General features: G+C 35.9%; 1 protein-coding gene across 1 annotated transcript; it reads right to left on the bottom strand.

Moving 5' to 3' along the window:
* Positions 1-1,930: 1,930 nt before the first annotated feature.
* Positions 1,931-15,487, bottom strand: LOC131158666 (sugar transporter ERD6-like 6). Its single transcript, XM_058113534.1, has 9 exons — positions 15,371-15,487; positions 15,061-15,123; positions 14,892-14,981; positions 14,630-14,689; positions 14,445-14,510; positions 14,290-14,355; positions 12,525-12,588; positions 5,291-5,348; positions 1,931-2,207 (listed from the first exon to the last, which is right to left on the bottom strand). Exons 1-9 carry the CDS (start codon positions 15,485-15,487, stop codon positions 1,931-1,933), a joined length of 861 nt encoding a protein of 286 aa, XP_057969517.1.
* Positions 15,488-18,327: the final 2,840 nt, after the last annotated feature.

Genomic DNA, 18,327 nt, shown 5'->3' with positions numbered 1-18,327 from the left:
CTTTGGTAACGCAGACCAATTCTACCCTTAATTGGGTAGTAATCTAGTGTGCTAACCACACGAAAAGGTTAGTGGCGACTCTATCACACCATTTTTCCTGAAAATATAAAATTATTTTTATTTCGCCACCTTGGGGCACACACGTGCCGGGACGTCGCAACTTGTCCCTTTATCCCTCGCGTCACATAACTTCCTTCAGTACATGTGATCCGCTCTGAATATGAGCCACATCCCCAACAATCTCACCTTGGCAAATATTCCCCACCTTGTAAATATGTACAAAAATGATTTTATTTTACCGGTTGGGTTTAACCCGTTAATTGAATTAGGGAGTCTCAGCCCCGTAAGTGAGACCGATTCGGTTCAACCTAAAATTGAACTGGGGAGTCTCTGCCTCGTAGGGGAGACAAGTTGGGCTTAACCTTATAATTGAGCTGGGGTTTACCTCGCCCCATAAGGAGAGGTTGTAAGGGCTTCTGCTCTACCTGTTTAAGTAAGCAGGGTTAGTGGAAGCCTTTGGGAGTATGCCCAAGGCGGGGACATAGGCTGGTTCGGCCAAACCAGCCTACATCCCTGCCTTGGGCATATCCCCAAAGGATTCCACTAACCTTACTCACTTAAATGGGCAGAGTAGAAGCTGTTACAACCTCTCCTTATGGGGCAATATATACCACAGTTCAATTAAAAGACTGAGCCCAACTTGTCTTCCTTACAGGGCAGAGACTTCCCAGTTCAATTTCCAAGTTGAATCGAACCGGTCTCACATACGAGGCAGAGACTCCCCAGTTCAATTAATAGTCTAAATCCAACTGGTACAATAAAATCATTTTTAAACATATAAATACTTCTTAAACATACAAGCAGAAATGTACACATTTAAGCTCAATACATGCACTCTCTATTGATATGAATTTTTGTGCTCAGTAGAGTATGGATGTTTTTATTAAAAAGATATTTTCACTCTTTGAAGAAAAATGTATATAATAAATACTTCAAAAATTTGGACCCTAATAAAAATATTCTCCTAAAAATATTTTTCAAAGAATAACTGGAGAATCTAGGGTTTTTGCTTTCAAATAGTTTTTTTTTTTTGCAAAATGAAGATTTAACAATGAAAGCACAAATGCAACAAGACTTTTCCAAGCACAAGGAAATATGAATGAAAAGAATGTAGTCAAGCCTTTCAAATATAACCCATAAAATTTTTCTCTTAATAATATTTATCAACAAAAATATAAGGGAGAATCAAGAAGTTTACTCTCAAAGAAAACAATTTTAAACCGATAAAGAATAAGTGAGAGTAAGTGATTTGAATGTTAAATGTCCAAAATGAATATATTCTCTTTCAATAAAATATTTTTCAATAAACAATGAGTGAAAGAAATTTGGAGAGAGTATAAACATTTGCCCCAAAGAAAGAAAATTTTCAATAAAACATTGTTTGGGGGAACCTTGATTAAGAAAAAATTTGAGAGAAAAAAATGATTAAGTGAGTAGGGTTAGTGGAATCCTTAGGGGGTATGCCTAAGGTAGGGACGTATGCTGGTTTGGTTGAACATCGATAACAAATATCACGTCTCTCTGTCTCTTTCATTTATATTTCTGCACTTAAACTTTCGCATGTGTATGCTTTCAATTATAGTTATAATTATTTGCATGCACACCTCTATTTCAAATGAGATATGTTCTATGTGTATGTCTACATTTATCGTTTTATTAATTTACATACACGTTTGTATTATGAATAAGATACAATATATGGTGAATCGGTGTAATTATTTAAATTAGTCGAAATATTTTTAAAACCCAATTCACCCCCTTTTGGGATCACACTAATTCCAACAAAATTTGAAAGCATAACCACTGCTCCATCATGGCTTGTAGATCGGGACCCACCCCTCCTTTAACAGTTGGAGACGTAAATCAAGTCCTAGCAACACTTGAACTTGACTGTGGTAACAAGAACTCCACCTAATTGAACATCTAGCTCCTTGAACGATCCTCCGAACCATAATACCACCATGGCAGCCTCAGCATCTGCCAAGAACTTCGATCCAGTTGTAACTAGCGCACCTTGAGATTGTACCTTGGACTTCCAACAATTAGGCCTTCCCACAACGTACCTCGTTGCAAGCCTCCTATCATCCAAGCTCCCTTTGTAGTCTCCATTTGTGAACCTCACAATTAACGAAACCCTATGTTGCTCGCTGTCGACACCCCAATTTTAACCAGACAACCTTGACAAAACCTGGGATGATAAAGTTTGACTTTAAGCCCTAAATGACTCTGATATCAAATGTTTGGAGTTCTCAAATTGGGTATTGGTACCAGGTATGGTTGGTTGGTAATTTTCATCATTAAACCTGTGTGTCCGAAATTTTTCTTGTTTTAGCGTCAAACCAAATTTGTGGAATGTATTTTAGTTGCAAAATTAATCTCCCTTCTTAAGGATCACTGTTGACCCCATGGGTCATTCCCGGTTTTGATAATGACAAATACTCTGGTATTTGATGACTTTCAAGTTTGTGTGTAGGATTATACTAAGCTGGATCACATTGATGGCACATGTTAACTTGAAGCAAAAAGAAGACCCAGAAGATTCATTGTTGTAATTTCATATAAGTTTAATATTGGGTCTGTAATAGTAAAATAGGAATGGTCTGTAATAATTGGTGTGCATCATGCATGTAGGAACTTATAAGTTCAATGACCATAGCTGGACCTTAGGGATCAATCAACCGACACCGGATTTTTGGGTATAGTTCAAAAGCCTTGACCATCAACCTTAGATTGACCCTAGGTCCCTAATCATCACATGTAAAATCCCCCATAACTTAAAACTTATACCTATATGAACAGGGGTGACTTCTAATAAAGAATAGGACCAAAATTGTGCATTGAACAGTGCTTCGGCCAATCGAATTTTCACAGTGTAAATCACTTGGTCGACCGAACCGGTCAGATGTCAATAGTTTGACCATAGCTCGGTCGACTGTACCTTGCCAAGTTCACAACACATGGTCGACTGAACTCCCACACGGGTTAATGTTTGACTTCTCAGTCGATCGACCAGATTTATATGGGTAACGCCCTAGCCGACCGAACCCCCATGTGGGAGAATTCAACTTCCCGGTTGACCGAACTACTTAGTTCAAAATCACTCAATTGACTGAACCACCCAGATTGGGAAAAATTGCCCTTGAGACCCTTAGTCTGGCCAACCAAACTTTCAGTTCATTTTTTGCACGGTCGACTGAACTTTGTCACTTGGTTAACCGAACCTTAAGTCTGGTTGACTGGTGCTCTCGGGTTGGAATTTTTTTTTACTGCGATTAAATTTTTTAAACAGGGTTAACTTTGGTAAATTTTTTAAAACTTTCCTCATAATACCTTACATGTCCTAAATGATCATAATTTGACCTTGGTCTATATATATGGGTTCATTTGTGTGAATTAGCAATTAATTAAGAACATCATTAGCAAAAAATTCTCTCTATTTTCAAAATCCTACCTTGCCCAAATACTCTCAAATCTTGATTCCCTTGATACATCTCATCATTGTGAGAGTTTATTGATTGTGCTAGTGCTTATTAGAGGTTGCTTATACTCCTATTGCTCTTACTTGATTGATTTATTTATTTTGGGGAGTTTAGCAAATTTTATCCCACAGATTTGAACATAATAAATCTTATGTTGGGATAAACTCATAAGCTTAAGGGTTCTTGCATTGTCGTTGCAATATTCCTAGCGCTATATTTTTGTTGTACAAATATTTTTTTTTACAAGCTATAATTTTTTTAAACTACTCGTGTGCTTATTTCATTGAAGGAAAATATTTTGAGTTAGCTTGAATATGTGATTAGCATCTTTGAAACCCTAATTTGTTATTGAGATTTGATATATCTAGTTTCAAAAAAATATTTTGATTTGAACACTCTTGTGCTTGATTGACTATAGACATAACTTTGAGTGTTGATCGCACACGTAGAGCGCCGAACTTATAGTTCATACATTCTTGAGATGCATTGATTATATTGTGTGTAGTAGTACATATCTACTTTTGTAAGAAGCATTTGTTTGTACATAAATTTTATATCATTTTTATTCTAGGCATGAGCCTGAAGAGGGAGACTAGCCCTATTGAATAGTCTCGAATTGGTTTAGACTCGGTTAGGAAAGTTAGGTGTACCATCCTAGTAAGGTGTAGGTTAAGGTCAGCCCCGTTAATTGATTTGGTTGTAAATGGTGCTGCTTCACATGTTAAGTGAGCTTATAATGTAATCCTTGTGCAGGTGTGCCAAGGCAGGGACGTAGGCAGTATTGGTCGAACCCTGATAACATATCGTTATTTTTTCGTAATTTATTTATCACACGTGTATGTTATATTGTGAATGCCGCATATGATTTTATTTTCGCACGTTTTATTTATCTGCACATTTGTAATTGTATAGACAAACCCTAGGTTGCGAATATACTGCTGTTAGATTAGCTAAACTTAGGAATAAATTTTAAAATTCCAATTCACCCCCCCCCCTTATTGGGAATACACCAAAGCTAACAATCACGAAACGGGCACGTCCTAGTACTGTTCATTATTAACTGAGCTCTGACAATCTCAAAATTTTTTTTAGAGTCCCATTTTGAAGTTCCAGAAAAAGTATTCCTATTGCAAGTTTGAGTCCTTTTAGTCCAAAATAATGTTGAGTCTTTTTAGTTTCTATTTTAAAATGAGTTTTCCCTTCCTAATGTCCTGCTATTTCAAAATCAATCTCTTTTAGGACAGGTTTTATGAAGTAAAATACTATGATTTCAAAATCGAGTCCTTTTAATTTTAATTTTTAGTTTTAGTTCTTTAGAATAAGGGTTGAGTTCCAAAATGGAGTACTAAATTGAGTTTTAAATTTTAATTTGGGTCTTGGATTTTTAAAGTAAGTATTTCAATTTTTAATTAAGTTTTTAAAGTGAGCTTAAAAAATGGGCGAACTTAAGGTCTGATCCTACATGAGGTCACGTTTATTCAAAGGGGTGGGCATGTGCCCGAAATGCGCGTGTAATACATAAGAAAGTTGCAGCTCACGCTGCAACACACAGTATAGAAATTGAGATACCAAAATGTAGGGAAAATACACAATAGTTTTTACAAATAGCAATTACAGTACAAGGGGGCGGGGGTACATCAATATACATATAAGGCACAAGGAAATAGAAAGTGATACAAATAGTGGTCGCGGTACAAGGGGAGTGGGGATACATTAACATATCGAAATAAAAAAAAATTAAAATAAAACACAATAAGGCAGCTGCCATAACGGCCAGTCCAGAGCTGCCATCTGGACCTTCAGGTTCACCTGCGCACAAGAGAGCCAAGAAATCACTTAGTTAGTAATAGAAATTCAAAAAAAAAAAAAAGGGAAATAAAATAAAATCACATAGGGGAATAAAAATTCCTTGCTAGCACAAGGAATTCGGTTAGAGAGAATAGTTTTTGGTGCCAAACCACCCCCAAGGCCTCCTTATAAATAGGCTTGCACTGTAGCTGGAGGGGGGGGCATCAAAAGAAGAAAGCATGGAGAAATACTGCAGAAAGTGAGAGGGAAAGAATTAGAGAGGGGAGGTTCTACCAAATTACAGAGAGTGAAGAAGCGGAGGGGTTGAGAGTAGAGGGGCTAGAGCAAAGGAGCGGAAAGTAGAGGGCACACCTAGTGTGCGCCCCACATTAAGAGAACTTGAACTAGAGCTTGGAGACCTACCTAGACCATACACCAATTCACACACAGATAGACGCTTGGAAGAAGGAGAAGAAGGACTGGAGGAGTAGGTAACCCCCCCTTTTCTATCCCAATCCTTAATTGTTAAAATGCATTTAGCTGAGTGTAGGTACCCTTCCCCCTCTCAGGTTTCAAACTTGAGCTCAGACCCGAACACTTGACTGAACCCGAACTCGTGTTTGGAATCAGATCACTCCCCAAACTCCTAGATTCGAATTGAGATTTAGATCCCCTAGACCCAAAACAAACCCTTGGAACCTGACTCCTTTTTAACTTTTAACCCAGCTCAAACCCTTATGTTAGCTTTGGTCCAACCCTAAGAGGGGGGTGAATTGGATATTTAAAAATTCTTTCCTAGGTCAAATAGTCTAACAACAGTATTATGTAACCTAGGGTCTATCTATCTTATTATAAATCCAATCATTCACAATAAAGCATGCACGTGTAGCAAATAAATTGCGAAAAAGTAAATTGCACACGCGATATGTTATCGAGGTTCGGTCAAAGTGCCTACGTCCCCGCCTTAGCTCACCAGTACAAGGATTCCACTATAAGCTTGAAATTAGGATAACTATCCCAAGAGGGGGGGGGGGGTGAATTGGTTTATTTTAATATTTTGACCTTTTCTGAGAACTTACTTGTTTTAATACATTAATGAAAAAAATCAATCAATCAACTAATAACCACAAAAAAAAAAACCACAAGATGCACAAACCAATTAACCAAAGTATTTAAACAATCATGCAAGTTTGTTAAGCCTTTTATTAGCTGTTGTGTAGATGTTTGCAACCTACTTTGGATGAAATCTTTATTTGTGCTTCTCTTGATTAAGATTTCCAAAAATTAACCAACGTACTCACTTTTGGGTTTCCGCAAACGGTTAATCAAAATGTACTTTCTAAATATCATGAGTCTTCCTTTAATTTTAATTTTAAGCCCTACAACCTGCACTTTAGTATACACAAAGATATATTGTGTAGAAAAACAATGAATAAGAAAGAGAGAGAGAGAGAGACACACACAAAGATTTTACGAGGTTCAACTTCAACACAGCCTACGTCCTCGCCCTTGGCAAATTACTGAAGGGTTTCACTATCCCAGTTCCTTACCGGGCGGAACAACACCGATTACAGCACTCCTTTGTTAAGGCTAGAGCCCACCTTCTCCAAATGATGTACTCTCGCTTGGTCAACGATCCAACAACCTGGAATCGTTCAAAATCTACAAGAGAAACAATAAGAAGATTGTGTACAAAGAATGCTCACACAAAGAGCAAGTTAGTACAATTCAAATCTATGTACTTCAAAAAGTAAATATCAAGAATGCAATACATTTTTGAAGCTTAAGAGTAGATTTCACCAAACTCCCTATTCTCTAAATGAGAAATCAGCAAGTATAACTCAGGGATTGATGACCAATGATCTCAGAACACCAGCACTTTCAATTTGCAAAAGATGAGCAAGTAGAGACTTTGAGAGCAAGAGAGCTTATGACATATTTTTCAATACTTGGTTGTATTTTGATTTGGAAAACCATGTATTTATAGGCATTCAAATAAGTTTCATTGTTGTTTAAGTTTATTTGGAGTATTTCCCAAGTTTTTGGAAAGATTGGAGCCCAAGCAACTAATATTTAAAAAATAACTAAAATTTTTTGCCAATTAACAGTGTTCAGATGACTGAACGCTTGAGATCAATCATCCGAAGTTCCCAATCCTTTAAACAAAATGAACTGGATACAGGGTCAGATGATTGAAGTCAAGGTCAGACGACCGAAGAGTTAAGTTCAGATGACCGAAGTGCTTCTGCCAGTTACAATCTTTCTCAAACAATTCTTCAGACGCTTGAGCTTATTCTTTAGACGTTTGAAGTATTTCTTCAGTTAACTGAACGTGAAGTTTAGTTATCTGAAGTTGCCACTTCATACTTCTAATAGAAATTTCAGTTTTTTGATGTTCTGGTTTTCTGAATTTTTTAATCCCTATGCAAAATATGATATGCATTCTTTCTTTATCCTTTTATAAAACATTTTTCAGGTTTTTTTTTTTTTTTTAAAAAAAAAAATAGGTCTCTAAGTCTAGATAACCCCCTAAAGAAGCTTCGAAAGATATTTCAATAGATATTTGGACTTTGAAGTACTTACATTGGTTTTCCTAAAACCTTATATGCTAAGCTTGGGATTATCCACTTTCTTTTTGCTTTGAAATCCCTTGGATGTTCGCTTGAGCTAGTTTTAGCTTCCCATGCTTTGATTAGTCTTGTGTTGCTTTAAGCTTCTTTTTGGATAACTTGTTAGTTTCTCTAACTTGATGGTCCATAATGATCCTTGTTTTCCTGAAACACCAAAACTCAAACATTCCAAGTTCAAATGTCTTTTGTTTGTTATCACCAAAACTGATTGAAAAGCCTAGTTAAGCCAACAAAGCTCACTTCACGAGTGGAGTGGCACCGTATACAACTAGGTCAATTAACGGGGTTAACCTTAACCTACAACCACACCTTACCAGGATGGTGCACCTAACTTTCCCAATCAGGTTTAAACTAATCCGAGACTATTCACCAGGGCTAGTCTCCCGCTTCAGGCCCACGCCTGAAGTACAACAAATGTAATTTTTGCATGCATGGAAATATGCTTCTCAACAGACAGATATGTATCACAATACAATCTAGATAATAATGCAAGCACAAATGATAGTAAATATGCTCAGTGCTTAATTATGTGTGCTAAACACTCAATCTAATGTAAATATACAGTCAAGATCTAGAGTGTATTTCCAAGCAAACTTTGAAATAATTAATCAATGTAAATCATTCATCACAAGTTTCAAAGTGTTTCAACAAGTATCTTCAAAATATCGCAAACAAGATTTTTCACAAAATAATAGCTCAAGAGATATTTGAAAAATATAAGCTTGTGAAAAATATTTTTGCACACCAAAAATACAAGCCCTAATGAGTCTTGTAATGATAATGCAAAGACTCACTTAGCTCTGAGATTTTTTCCAACTAAAGATTTATTAAATAAAATCAAGGGGAAAAATCTTTGCTTAACCCTCAAACAAAAATCAAATGCAATATACCAATAAGGGTTTTTAGCACAATGGAACAATCAATAAACACTCACAAAGATTTGATTTCTCAAGAGAGTAGTAGAATATGAGTGTACGAGGTTTGTATAGCAAAATAGGGCTTAGGATTTTTCAGAGGATTTTGCTTAATCTCTTTTTGCTAATCTGTCTCTAATCCAAGAAAATGAACCCCTATATATAGAGAAGTGCTTAATTTTGACCTTTGGGGACATAAGGGTAATTATTAAATTTTTTTTTAAAACCATTTAAGAAAATTAACCCTGATTTACCCTAATTAACTAAGATAAAAAATAAAACAACCCAAGAGTTTCAGGCGCCTGTCCTTAGGTTCAGTTGCTCGAACAGACATAATAGAAAAAGTGATTTTTAAAGTTTGGGTGCCTGAAATTTGATTCGGTTTGCTGACAAAAGCAATTTCCATTTTGTCCGAGGTTCGGTCGTTTGAACCATAGCTTAGCTTATGAAATTGCTAGGTTTGGTTGCCCGACGGTAAAATGAATTGTAAGTTCGGGCACTCGGGGACGATGGAAAAGTACAAGGTACAAGTTCGGTCGAGCTTAGACACTTAAGTCATTTCAGTTTGATCACCCAAATCCTAGTCAACTTTTTGACCGGTCCACGGTTTGGTAGACCGAAGCAATTTGACTTGCCAAGTTTGGTCGCCCGAAGCCTCATGATTTTAACCTAAGGTTCATTCTTTGATTTTAATTCAACCCCTGATAACATGTAAAGTATAGTGGGGCTTTGTGCACTAAGTGTGGGAACTTAAGGTCTATCTAAGGTCATTCTGAGCATATTTGCCTACCATGCATTATGCAGATTATTACAGGTCATATAGTGTTACAGTCCATAATCAATTACAACCCTGAATGAAAAATATAAAAAATACAATTACAAATAAGGTACAATATTCTTCAATCTTCTGTAATATCACCGTACACCATCATGATATAACATTCTTTTCAATTCCATGCATAGAGTGAACCTACAAGCAAGCCTTATTGCAAACATCAGTACTAAGTATATTTGTCATTATCAAAATGGGATATGACCAACTAGGTCAACACTGTACCTGTCTTTAAAATCACCCAAGTACCCAAAGCCCACTTTTGAACTCACCCGAGGCCCAATATCACAATTAACAATCAAACCATCCTAATTTTTTAAAACTAGCCCATTCTAACCTTTTAAACTCAACCCATTATGACCTCTTAAAAAATGGTCCATTCCAACTTTTTTAAAACCGACCCATCCTAACTTTTTTAAAAATAAGCACTACAAAAAAAAAGGTTATTAGTGACGATTCAAAACCGTCACTAATAATCACAAAATCGTCAATAATAGTATTAGTAACGGTTTTATGAGTATTAGTGATGGTTTTGAACTAGTCGCTATATCTGCCGTTACTAATACTTATTAATGACGAATTTTTGAAACCGTCACAAATAATAGAGTATTAGTGACGGTTTAAAACTGTCACTAAAAAACCTAAGTCCGTCACTATAAATTCTACACCGGCTCCATAAAAAATCGTCACTAAAGCCATAGTATTAGTGACGGTTTTAAATTCATCACTAATGCTCTATTATTAGTGACGATATGAAAATCGTCACTAATGCTTTATTATTAGCGATGGTTTGAAAATCGTCACTAATGCTCTATTATTAGTGACGGTTTGAAAATCGTCACTAATGCTATACTATTAGTGACAGTTTTAAAATCGTCACTATTGCACACAGGCAACTATTAGTGACGGTTTTCAAACCATCACTAATACTATATTATTAGTGACGGCTTGAAAACCTTCACTAAAACTCTTTTAAAAAAAAAAGGCAATTATTAGTGACGGTTTTGAAACCTTCACTAATACTTAAATTGGATAATTAGTAGTGACGGTTTTAAAATTGTCACTAATAATTTTAAATTAATTTTTTTCCAATTATTAATTTATGTAAAAGTCTATAATTACATTTTCGTATCCGTAACATTAAACCATAATTGCTAAAAAATTCATAAATTATTCAAAATTCAAATTCAAATTTAAATAAAAATAAAAATATATTATACAAATTCAAATTCAAATACAAATACAAATATATTATACAAATTCAAATTTAAATACAAATACATTATACAAATTCAAAATTCAAATTCAAATTTAAATAAAAATACAAATATATTATACAAATTCAAATTCAAATACAAATATATTGTAACGCCCTAACCTCAGTCTACCAGGGAGCACTGCGTCTCTCCTCCTCCACCTGGACCAGATAATAAGGGGGTGGGCCTTATTGGACTAATGACTGGCCCCACAAACCAACACGTGTTCTTTTTAGTGTGTTTGTCCTCACTCACACACTTCTTGAGAAAACTTCTCAGGTGGTCACCCATCCCAAGATTGCTCCAAGCCAAGCACGCTTAACTATAGAGTTCTTATGGGAAAACTCCCGAAAAGAAAGGTGCACCTTATTGATATGGGTAGTAATATCTAACTTTTAAGTCTTTCATCCATGGGGTATCACAATCTCCCCCACTTATAGAACACAACGTCCTCGTTGCGAACCCACATTTCCAAACCCAGGCGATGTGAATCTCATCACACTTCCGGCTCGGTGTTGGCACTGATACCATTTGTAACACCCCAACATCGGTCTGCCAGGGAGCACTGAGTCTCTCCTCCTCCACTTGGCCCGGAAAACAGGGGGGCGGGCCTTATCGGACTAATGACTGGTCCCACAAACCAACACGTGTTCTTTCCAGTGTGTTTTGTCCTCACTCACACACTTCTTGAGAAAACTTCCCAGGTGGTCACCCATCCCAAGATTGCTCCAAGCCAAGCATGCTTAATTATGGAGTTATTATGGGAAAACTCCCGAAAAGAAAGGTGCACCTTGTTGATATGGGTAGTAACATCTAATCTTTTAAGTCTTTCATCCATGTGGTATCGCATATATTATATAATTTCAAATTTAAATTGGACAATTAGTTGTGATGGTGATGCGATCTTCGACAGTGAAAGACCATGGCAGCATGGGCCGCTATGGCTTGCTGCAGCGTCATCCTCGAGGGCGAAGTTCTCGAACAATAAGGCTTAATCTGTAATCTAGGGCCCAACTTCAAAATCCTCGACATTGATGTTGATGGAGCAGAGGACGAGGTCATGGAGGGTGATGAAGGACAATGAGGTCTCGGATGACAGAGAAGGACGACGAGGCTGTGGATGGTGGTGGCTGCATCAACGATTGTTTATCTAGTTTACCCAGAGTTTCTTTTCAAAATTGATTTGAAATGCGATAAGTCTGCCCATGTAGACAAAATGAATTTTAGCCTTTCATTTTATAGGTTGTCGCTTATAGTTAAGGTATGATTTAAATATTAATTTTATTTCTCTTGAATCTTGATGTCCTTCTTATGGATGCAATATTAATGACTGCAAGAAGGACATCAAGATTTAAGCGAAATAAAACTAATATTTAAATCATACCTTAACTATAAGCGACAACCTATCAGATGAGAGGCTAAAATTCATTTTGTCTACATAGGTAGGCTTATCGCATTTCAAATCAATTTTGAAAAGAAACTCCGGGTAAACTAGATAAACAATCATTGATGCAGCCACCACCATCCACCCCACTATAAGAGTACCTAAACCTCTCGATTCTTACCTCCATGTCCATCATAAACTCCAAAGAATAAAATGGAAGCATCCAGAATAGGATATACAACATGCTAGCAAATCAAACATTCATAGTCAATAACAAAACATTCATACTATTAGTTAAGACCTTTAACATGAAAGTTCGAAGTCTCAAGTCATAATCAGGATATCCCTTTTAGGATAACAAGAAAAAAAAATTTAATATAATAAATGCAAGAAATATGTTGTAGGTAACCTATTTATGCATTAGTTTGCATATTTGTAAACCCTAGCATGGATTAGTTCATCTATGTAGAAGGAATCAACCCTTTGATTAGACAATTTCTTACACTTTTTCATAAGGCTGATTTTTTGGGCAACTATTTTAGAAACTGGTTTAAAAAAACTTTACCTAAACCTCGTTCATCTCAAAAAATTAAAATAAAAATAATAAAAAATATTATTTTAGGGTGCCCAAAGTTTGACCTCTATAAAGGAAATGTCCCTAAGCTTAGTTACGAGCTACAAAATTTAACAACAAACTCCTTTTCTAACCATTATTTTTCTTTATCTTAAATATCGTTAATAAATATGCTTATTAAAGTATTGTAACACTTAAAGCTATATATTCACTTGATAGTCATTTACTTTTTGTCTTATTAAATCACGATAATAGTTGAAATTATCAGACTCCTTAAGTCACTTTACGGATTATTTATTGTTCGTGATAACTTCATTAAAAGAAGATTGTCATAATCCAATAACAATTATTTATATTACAAATGATATCGATACTCTCAGAATAAATATATTAACAATTATCTTGAGCATCTATTAAAACTTGAAAATGTAAAGACCTACGGACTTGTGACATCACAAGCTCTGGCTTTTAACATTACTCATTTAAACTAGTTTTACAAACTAGATGCACTAGAGAAACAATCGCCCTAAGTGCACTATACTTTGAAACCAAATTGACATTTTTAAGGATGTTGCTTCAATTATAAGGACTTTCTTTTTGACTCGTAGCTCTCAAGGTCAAATTTTTCAAGACATTTATACCAAATTAGGTGTTCTAGTCAAATTATTTGAAAGCCTTATTTTCAAATTATCTCAATTTGTGCTTATTGATCAACTTGTGGGCCCAGATGTCGACCATCACTAGAATAAAATTAAAAAAAAAAAATAGATTTGAGTCTCGGAGCCAATAAACCAACCAAAATGGAAATTAAAATCTGGAAAAGCTGAAACTTTTAGAAGGACAAGATCCATACCTAGAAGAAATCATGTGCGTGGATATCTGGAATTGAGTGTCGCACCATTCTCTCTCTCTCTCTCTCTCTCTCTCTCTCTCTCTCTCTCTCTCTCTCTCACGGTATAAACTCTCGTGACTGACGACCGAAGAAGGTGGATTTTCAAATCTTCCATGTTGTTGAAATCAAAAGAATCCAAACATCTAACGATATGCAGACACATAGTTTGAGAAAAAGCTTCTTTGCGATTTCAATCTCTTTGCAAAACAGCTATCATTAATGCCATCAATGCCCACAAATCAGTAAACAAAATTTCTGCCAAATAGGTCTAGGTGAGTTGTTTAGAAGATTACCCAACACTGCAAGTATTCTCCAATGAACGAAAAGTCCCAAAAGATAGGCAAACATTATTCCAATTGTTAAAGAAAGCTAGAATGACAAAAGTTCAAAAATTAGCTGATTTAGGCAGGAATCGAAATCTTATAATCTAATAATGGTATATGAATAGGTAAAATTGTGCCACTAAATAAAACATCCCACCTGATTAACAGACCCAAGGCCACCTCTCATGTTTTGAGGTGCTATCTCAGCTATATATAAAGGAACCTATTAGATAATAAATAGAAATGTCCTATCAATGTTTCATTCACACAACATTTCAAACTTGCACCACCATAGTTGAGTTCAACATTTACCGTGTACGATATTATTCCCACACCAAAACCCTCCAACAGCCTTCCCATGTAAAGAAATGAGTAATCCTACACAAAATGGGAAATTGTATGCAAAACAAAACACAAATGATGGTTATATATGCATTGAGTTATAATTTTAAAAAATAATAATAAAAATAAAATAGAGAGAGAATCATAATACTCACTTTGGCAAATGATATTGCAAGGCAACCAATAATATTAGGGATGGCAGCTATCATCAAGGACTGTAAGGAAACAAAAACAGTAGAACTCAATTAAAAAAAGAACGTAAGGAACTATATTACTTTTCAGTTAGCACCTTATAGCAGCTCTAGAGCTAAATTATATGCAGCTTTTGCTTTCAAATGCAAGAAAAGCAATCCCAAAAAAGTGCTAATCACACAATGCTTAATCTTGGAAGGAAAGGAATCCATGATCAACTCTTACCCCTTTTCTCCCAATGTACTCAGCAATTTGACCGCTCGCTATTGCCCCAACCATGGTGCCCACATTTAAGAGCGAACCAAACAATGAGAACTAAACAAAGAAGTCGAGTCAGGGGAAAAAAAATCCTACGAACTCAAATTAAGCTAATGGAACAAAGATTCAAACATACCTTCGATACAGTCAAGTTCAGGTTGCTAGTAATGGCCAATTGGGTAGGTGAAGAATAACCAGACTGCGAGACACAAAAATAAAAGGAAGAAGCATGTATTCAGATTATTTGAGAGCTAAATAAATATCGATCTCCGTTTGATTGCCCAGAAAATTAAAACCCAACCCATCGCAGCCCGGTATGATTTCTTCATGTTTCCATGGATTAAAAAAAGAAAGGAATAACGGATTGCATTTTGATTTTCATTTCCCCTCTAATCGTTCAGGTACGAAAAGAAACGAAACACAAAAAGAGAAGATGGTGTGCATACGGTGAAGCCAAACTGGATAGGACCCAAGGCGACGATGAGGACACAGGCGACGACAGAGACGGAGCTGTCACGAATGGCCTGAGAAGATCCTAACATGTTGGATTGCCTCGACCCCATACGATACTAGCTCCCCGTGTGGAGGAACAGCTTTCTGAGATCTTCATTCTCCTCCCTAAAACTCATCTTGCCAACTCTCTTTATGTCAAAGAAACGCAATAGGAGATCGGAGATAGGCTTCCCTATTGGGTAAAGAAGAGACCGCGGGAGGGAGAAGGAGGCGGAAGGAGAAAGAAGAAATTTGGGGAAAGTGTGGGAATTTAAGATTTCGAGCATCAGTGATGGTTTCAAAATCGTCACTAATACCCTTAACTATTTCTTTTTTAATATTTTTTAAATAAAAAAAATAGTAGTGACGGTTTCAAAACCTTCACTAATACCCTTAACTATTTCTTTTTAAAAATTTTTTAAATAAAAACACTAGTAGTGACGGTTTCAGAACCATCACTAATACCCCACTATTAGTGACAGTTCTCCCAAACTGTCACCAATACCCTTAATTATTTCTTTTTAAAAAATTTTTAAATAAAAACACTAGTAGTGACGGTTTCAGAACCATCACTAATACCCCACTATTAGTGACAGTTCTCCCAAACTGTCACCAATACCCTTAATTATTTCTTTTTAAAAATTTTTTAAATAAAAACACTAGTAGTGACGGTTTCAGAACCGTCACTAATACCCCATTATTAGTGACGGTTCTCCCCAACCGTCACTAATATCCTTAACTATTTCTTTTTAAAAATTTTTTAAATAAAAACACTAGTAGTGACGGTTTTAGAATCGTCACTAATACCCCATTATTAGTGACGGTTCTCCCAAACCGTCACTAATACACTTAACTATTTCTTTTTCATAATTTTTTAAATAAAAACACTAGTAGTGACGGTTTCAAAACCGTCACTAATACCCCTTTATTAGTGATAGTTCTCCCGAACCGTCACTAATACCCTTAACTATTTCTTTTTTAAAATTTTTTAAATAAAAATACTAGTAGTGACGGTTTCAAAACTGTCACTAATACCCCCTTATCAGTGACGGTTCTCCCGAACCGTCACTAATACCCTTAACTATTTCTTTTTAAAAATTTTTTAAATAAAAACACTAGTAGTGACGGTTTCAAAATCGTCACTAATACCCTTAACTATTTTGTTAGAATTGTTGTATTCCCAAGAGGAGGGGTGAATTGGAATTTTAAAAACTTTTTCTCCTAGGTTAATCTATTCAACAACAGTATATATACAACTTAGGGTCAGTCTATGCAATTTCCAAATGCGTCGATAAATTTAATGTAGAAATTAAGTTATACGCATCATTTACCCATAACATACATGTGTTGTAAAAGTAAAATGTAGAAATGCAAACAAACACACAATATTTTATCGGGGTTCGGCCAACTGTGCCTATGTCCCCGCCTCTAACTCGCAAGTCAGAGGATTCCACTAAAGGCTCACTTAAGGGTGGAGTGGCATCGATTACAACCAGGTCAAATTAACATAGGGCTAACCTCAACCTTAACCAGGTCAATTAGTGGGGCTGACCTCAACCAACACGTCTTAACAAGACGACGCACCTAGCTTTCCTAACCGGGTCTAAGCCAATCCGGGACTATTCCAAGGCTAGTCTCCCTCTTCAGGCCCGTGCTGGGATATACAAAAAATGTGTATATAATCAGATGGTACAGTGATTGTGCTTTCGTGTAAAGCAGATATGTACCCAGTTACGCGCAATATCACATACACCACCAATATGAAATAATATGTAAGCTCAATGTGGTCTAAATGGTTCAACTCTCAAAGGTATTTTCTATCAGTGTAATGCGTACGTGAGAGTGTCAAACAAACAATCTTTGTGTCACAAAATATGTTCAATATAATAGTTCATACAAAGATACTAGCCAGACAATATGTATATTTCAATGAGCAGGTTTCCTTAATCATATGATGCTCTAGTAATATATATGTTTGGTTTGCAAAAGATATTCAATCTTTGTATTCAGCAAAGGATATGTGAGTCTATGAATATTGCAACAAAGATTTTTGTCACACAAACAAATATCTTTTCAAAGATTTATCAAATGAAACACACTAGATATTTGAAAGTGATTTAGAAAGTATTTTTGCAACCAAAATCAAATATAAACTTCTCAAGATATTGCAATGATGATGCAATACTCAGAAGTTCCAAAGAAGTCTTCTTAGGAAAGACTTATTGATAAAGTCACCTAAGAACACTTGAGGATGTGCTCTCAAATAAAATAAATTTCACTCAAGCACAATCTTGAGAGAGCAATCCTTAAGGAACAACAACACTTAAATCACACTTACAAAAATATTTGAGAAGTAAGCTCAGGTAAGAATAAGTGTTGGAAGCTCAAAGATGAGTATTATGGGTTTTGGGATTTTTAGAGAATTTTACCCTAATCCAATCTGCTAATCTATATCTAATTTTCACAAATGATCTTATATATATATGCATAGGAGAAAATATGACTGTTGGGGACCTATTGGGTATTTTTAGGGAAGTTTAATGACGTTTAAAATATTTTAACCCTATTTAAAAAATATTAACTGTGGTAAAAAATCAGGGCAACCCGAGAGGTCCGGTCGACCAGAACAAGTTCGATCAACCAAGTCTCATATGCTTCGGTCAACCAGGGGACTTTTGAACTGAAGTCTCGGTCGACCAGGAGAAGGAGATTTCCCAATTTTTTGAGGTTCGGTCGACCAAGCCATTTTGAACTGGCTGGTTCGGTCGACCAGACAGCTGGGAGTTCTCCCGAGGACCCTCCGGTCGACCAGGTTGTTGGAGAACAAAAGTTCTCGGTTGACCAGATGGTCAACTATTGACCAAGGAGGTCTCGGTCAACCAGGTCTCTTTGAACAACCTAGTTCGGTCGA

This window comes from Malania oleifera, chromosome 6 (genome assembly GCF_029873635.1).
Source record: "Malania oleifera isolate guangnan ecotype guangnan chromosome 6, ASM2987363v1, whole genome shotgun sequence".
Lineage (NCBI taxonomy): Eukaryota > Viridiplantae > Streptophyta > Magnoliopsida > Santalales > Ximeniaceae > Malania > Malania oleifera.
The sequence above is the reverse complement of the archived record's forward strand: the minus strand, read 5'-3'. Positions and strand labels throughout refer to the sequence as shown.

Coding starts and splice junctions, on each gene's coding strand:
- LOC131158666 (XM_058113534.1), bottom strand. CDS start 15,487: ATGGGGTCGAGGCAATCCAACATGTTAGGATCTTCTCAGGCCATTCGT. Junction 14,511..14,629: donor TTGCAATATCATTTGCCAAA/GTGAGTATTATG, acceptor CATTTTGTGTAG/GATTACTCATTTCTTTACAT. Junction 12,589..14,289: donor GCCTTGGGTCTGTTAATCAG/GTGGGATGTTTT, acceptor TTGATTTGCTAG/CATGTTGTATATCCTATTCT.